Here is a 5288-nt window from a genome sequence, read left to right as displayed (position 1 = left end):
CTCTGCTTAATGAGCTTTTCATCATTTACCATATAACAAACTGACATTGCAGAACAACATTAACAATAGCCATGAACTATAAAATAGTTATTTTGAAAGATCTACAGATTTTGGATTTACAACTTCTATCTGTACTCTGTTACCCATCTGATTTCAATAAACCAAATGCTCTTTCCAGAATGGGTGAGGCCCTGAGCAAGCACAACCTCATGTTTTAATGCCAAATGTACCATCTATTTGTGGAGACAGCAGCACCCCCAGCAGGCAGTCTGTGGCAGTGCAGGATGAAGGCTCTTCAATTCCCAGACACAACAGCTGCTTGTACTGACCACAAGGGACTGAACACAACACCCTACAAAACATATACACACAATGAATTTAGCAGCTAGCTTTAACTGTTAGTCCTAAATCACATATGATCTCAAACCAGCTCAGCGCTTGTCTGGGATTAGCTTCAGTTTTTGTTTGCGTATTGTGGAAAGCAGAAACTGTAACTGCAGTATTATAAAAGAATATATGATTAGATAGTAATGTAAGTAATTATAATGCATTTAATCATTATTTCTCCATCTTTTCCTATTGAACTGAGGGCAGTACATTACCAATCAGTGATGTCCTCTGGGTCAGGGTACGTCTGGACCCACTGACCAATAGACCAAATCCTTGCCACTCTTTTCTCTCTCTCTGTATTTTCTCCCTCGCATGTTCCCTCTCCATCCTTATCATCTTGTGTCTCAATGACATCCTCGCAGCACAGAAAGTAACTGTGAAGGTAGTAAGGAGTTGTTGTAAAAATTAAGATGTGGCATTATTCAGCACCAAAATATGACTTATGTTCTCTTTTTGATAATTAACCTGAGATTTGTCCTGGAATTTAGAATGTTTTTGGTGTTAATAAGCTAAAAAAAGAAAAAGTAAGGCTATTAACACACAATATAATTCAATCCCATGCCAAAGTGAACAAGAAACTGGATATTTGTTGAGATATTACTCCTACACTGTTATCAGTGCTTCCCTGTGCATCTAACAAAGTTGCAATAAAAATGATTATAGTAATAATAAAAATCACAATAAAAATATAAGTAAAAATACAATAAAATTCCCCTTGCTCCTTTTTACAAACAAATGGGATGGGACCTTTAAATTACTGTCTCTGACTAAACCTCACTTACAACTCTGCACTGTCATATGTCTTTCCTTCTCCTCCCTGTATCTCTCGCTCCACATTCCAGCGCATACGCTTGTACAGCCCAGTACTGGCTGTGGCAAGAAAGGGGGTGGGGCAACAGTACCGGAAGATTGACAGCTTCATGTTGTCTATTTGACACTGGCCAATATAGAAGTGTGAGATACTGTAGAAAGAGATACTTAGTGAAAATCTGCAATGAGGGAAATAGTACTAACAGAAATAATGCAATCCCTGGGTATTTTATGACTGATGACATCCAAAAAAAAAAAACAGGGCCTCTGACTGAGAACCTTCCTTTTGTGCTAATAAAGGATCCATTTCTTCTGACTGACTCTTCACCGACATTGGCAAGTCTGCTGCCTGTCTTTATCTATGATTTTTAATTGGTTTGTACCTCAGTGGATCAGATTCCTCCAGTGAGACGAAACTGAAGGAGGCATATAGCAACATCAGCTGTTCCAGACGAGAACACAGTTGCTGAGAGAACTGCAAAAGCTGTGATGGATATAACACAGTGAATATGTGAGTTATTCCCACAATGCAGAGCGTGAGAATAAATCAGTCTCTCACCTGTGTGCGAATATATGTGGACAGAGGTGGATGGAATGGGTTGGAGTTTCTGGCTGTGGACTCCAAGTAAGTGAAGTACGACTGACAAGTTTGCAGAAACTTTGGGACAATATGGGCAAACTCATAATTCTGGGGGCAGTCTTGGCTATAACAACAATAAATACAAGAGCAGATTTTTTTTTTATTAGGTGGGTAACATCAGAAGACATATGGCTGTTAAAAATGTTTTTGTACAGAGCTTTCTTTTCTGTGTTGACGTATTTGCTTTTGTATGATAAAACTGTTTCCTCTCTCTTCTAATATCAAAACAACAATAATAAAAATCCAATAACATATGTTGGCTTATTAAAGCATAATCAATCATGAGACATCGAAATCTTCTTTTTCTAGATATAACCACACCTCCACAAAAGCTGTGTTTGAAACTCATCTGCCTTGTTCAGCAAATACTGAAGCTGTTTTTCTATGGGAGAGATTTTTTCATCAATCGTTCTCATATCTTGACAGGATGGAGAAGTGTTTCCTGCGGCAGGACCTTCACCTAAAAATGACCTCTCATCACCAAAAGAGGGCGCCATTGTAGTGTCTTCTGTAAACAAGAGCAGTATTTAACGCATCAGTGTGGCGCTGCTGGGTTTGGGCTGGGAATAGATAATATATAATAAGCAATTGTTTTTTTTATTTCCAGTACCTTCAACAGTCTCTGTAATCGTTCCTACTTCTATCATAGACTGGGTTGCTTCATTCTCTTTGCATAGTGAAGACTTAAACTCAACATGCTCTGAGTTTGCCATCATGGCTTAATCAGCCAACCTGAAACCATGAAATAATGAGCTTTGTGACACGAAACGTGTGTAAAATACTTTTAAAAGTAATTGACGACTGCATCCTTGCTAACACAATCGATAATCGTCTGCAAACACGTCAAGATACACGTGACGATTTGTAAAACTTAATGTCATATCTGCAATGTCACAAACTTTGACGGCTAATTGTTGACTTTGCTTATTAATTTTAGTCTGTACATTGTATTGCACCTGTGACTAAACTAATAAATACAATAATTAGAAAAATACAAATTACTGTGTCGCAGTTTAGAGTTTTGAGTGATTTCACTTACCGTTACCGTATTTGTATTTTCCTCGCCCGTTGTCGTTTTACTCGCCATGACCATATTTGTCTTTCCTCGACCGTTGTAAAGCCACTCGTATGACCATATTTGTATTTCCTACTCTTGAACCTGCTAGGACTGCGAAACCCTCCCAGCAACAGGTATCAGAGTTGTACTTATCTACAAGGTAACAAATAAATGTTTTCATTTTACAGTTTATTTAATCTGTGTGCAAACTCAAATCTTACGTCTCAAGTGGTAGCCTAGTCCTGTTGCTGCCTTCTCAAGATGTTATACTGATGATCTCAAGCATCATGATAGGAATAGTTTTAAATTATTTTAAGGAATCGTTTTAAGTAATTTAAAGAATTAGTTTCTTACATATATAAATATATATAAAAATATCACGTTTTTATTACTCATTCTACACCTGTATGCTGTTTTTTTTTTTTTTCGTGGGGAAAAATCATAGACTGTAAAAAAATAGGGAAATTTGATTGGTCAAAAATCAGTGTAGAGCAGGTTGAGAAGATGTGATCTTGTCAAAAAGTCACAATTATCTTTTTTATTTATTTTTATTTTTTTATTCTGTGGCGGAAAGAAGCTTTCATATATTTCATTGGTCTTTCAGAGAAAAGTAATGACAGTCGCACACAAGATTACGTATCGTATTTTGGATGTCTACAATATCTTAGCCTTAATTTTTTTTAAAGTAAATTTAGTCTTAGTTGAAAGACACTCATTTTAAAAGCTTAAATGTTTGTCAAAGTAACATACGACTTTTTATTTAAAATACAGATTTGTTAACCGCTGTAAGCTTTGAACATATATATTTTGTGGTGTGAATCAACAGCTGGAAATGTTGTTTGCCACGAGGGAGTGATGAAACCAAATTCATTTGCTTGTGAACACAATGCGAGATCACGTGACCCGCAGGAGCGCGCAACCGGCGCACTGCCTGCGTCCACAATGCTCGCGCCCGGACTCGGAGAGAGTACACGAGCCTCATCACTGGCGCGCGAGGAACACACTGGAGAGCGGCGACCGTATCTTTTTCCAGAGGAGCGGATTGTTGTATTATTCACCGGCTGTGAATGTGAACACTTCGGGCCTTGTTTGATAATGAGCTAGCTGTTGAACTGAATATACGCGTTGGTGTTTTCAGATGAAGAAGAAAAGCTCAACTCTTTTGACCAGTTACCCTGACCATTGCGGTACATGTATGCATCTGTAACGAGCTCCACCAGAAGAACTATTTTAGGGCGCTATCATGGAAAAATACATGCAACTTAACTGCAAGCTGTCGATATGCCAGATTATAGTTTGATTGAACGTTGCCATTTATGTAGCTAATGCTTTTATATCATGTTTTACATGCAGTTGTTTTATTTTAAATTGAAGGATTTTTCGAAGCTTCGGTTTTGTCCAGATGACAACCTGCATCAGGTCTGACAGTGATGAAACAGCATTTATTATATGCACAGAGTTTTAATAAGTCGTTCAACCGCTGCTGGATCTTAAACGGTTGCATTGAGAGCTGACATTGTTTGGCGGCGATCATTGAGAATCTAGGAAGAGGAGGAACGACAAATTGGGTGTCCTGATACAAACGCCAATCCAGATACAACCATGGCAAATGACTCCATCCAAGTAAGTTGACTGCTTATTACAGAATAAACCCCTCAAAAATGTACAGTTAGAGTATTGCACCCTTCTAGTTAGATCCTAAAACCCCTCACGTGTTTTATTATACCAATATAATCCCATGGATTTGGGTGGCAGACAATACAGTTGCTCTTAAGACCCATGAGATGCATTCACTTTTACTTCGAAAGCTCATCTGAATGGAAGAATGATTTGAGTTTATCTCTAAAGCGATGGAGTCCCCCATCCACCCTTCATCTGAGGGGCCATTTCTCCTCCATTATGGTGTAAAGAGACATTTGTGGTGGCTAAACACAAGTCAAAATGTTTGGGTTGTACACTAAATATACTGCAGTTCATTTGGAAAACCCTGTTGAGCTTGGGTTGTTTTAGACCTGCTCTGTTTTAAACACCAATATTTATGTTTTCTCGTTGTGGTGTGCCAGCGAATTGTTAACACAAGATTTTACTGAACTAAAGCAAGTAAAATGAAGACTAAGTTTAGGCCTTGTATAGATAGTCTTTTATGACTTATGGAAAGTGTTTAAAGAAATGTTTTATGTGTATTTCTTTTCATGGTCTATTAAATGTAAGCCAGCACACTTGTGTTATGTAAAATGGGCACATATGCTGACCAGATTATTTGGGAAAAATGTCAAAAGCATTTTAAAACAAATGTTCAACAAGAAGCTTTAAAAGAGCAACATATAGCACCATTAACTGGGTTAGTGATAGTCGATATATCAGACAGACTGAACCAAGGATATTTAGGAA

The 5288-nt window shown here is 37.7% G+C and overlaps 2 protein-coding genes across 3 annotated transcripts in view; one reads left to right on the top strand and one right to left on the bottom strand.

Moving 5' to 3' along the window:
* Positions 1–149: 149 nt before the first annotated feature.
* Positions 150–2944, bottom strand: cUnh19orf67 (chromosome Un C19orf67 homolog). 2 transcript variants are annotated; one of them, XM_084093703.1, is made up of 8 exons: positions 2880–2944; positions 2451–2572; positions 2162–2348; positions 1760–1904; positions 1584–1684; positions 1173–1352; positions 603–764; positions 150–352 (listed from the first exon to the last, which is right to left on the bottom strand). In XM_084093703.1, the coding sequence occupies exons 2-8, from the start codon at positions 2554–2556 to the stop codon at positions 208–210; spliced, it is 1026 nt and encodes a 341-aa protein (XP_083949829.1). In that variant the 5' UTR covers positions 2557–2572; positions 2880–2944; the 3' UTR covers positions 150–207. The 2 variants fall into 2 exon arrangements, with proteins under 2 accessions (XP_083949829.1, XP_083949828.1); XM_084093702.1 differs by lacking the exon at positions 1173–1352.
* Positions 2945–3841: 897 nt separating this feature from the next.
* The window catches only part of pkn1a (protein kinase N1a), a 44946-nt gene continuing 43499 nt past the window's right edge, over positions 3842–5288 (top strand). Inside the window, exon 1 of the mRNA XM_084095075.1 lies at positions 3842–4520. Within this exon, the coding sequence (XP_083951201.1) occupies positions 4500–4520 (21 nt within the window). The 5' untranslated portion in view covers positions 3842–4499. The remainder of the gene's footprint in view (positions 4521–5288) is intronic.

This window comes from Abramis brama (assembly GCF_963993115.1).
Source record: "Abramis brama genome assembly, chromosome: 2".
Classification (NCBI taxonomy): domain Eukaryota; kingdom Metazoa; phylum Chordata; class Actinopteri; order Cypriniformes; family Leuciscidae; genus Abramis; species Abramis brama.
This window is presented reverse-complemented; position numbering and strand designations above follow the sequence as displayed.

Excerpts from the sequence above, each read along its gene's own strand:
- cUnh19orf67 (XM_084093703.1), bottom strand. The coding sequence starts at position 2,556 with ATGATGGCAAACTCAGAGCATGTTGAGTTTAAGTCTTCACTATGCAAA. Across the intron at positions 1,905-2,161 it reads CAAACACAGCTTTTGTGGAG|CCAAGACTGCCCCCAGAATT; the intron begins GTGTGGTTATAT and ends TTGTTGTTATAG. Across the intron at positions 1,353-1,583 it reads GAGGAATCTGATCCACTGAG|TATCTCACACTTCTATATTG; the intron begins GTACAAACCAAT and ends CTCTTTCTACAG.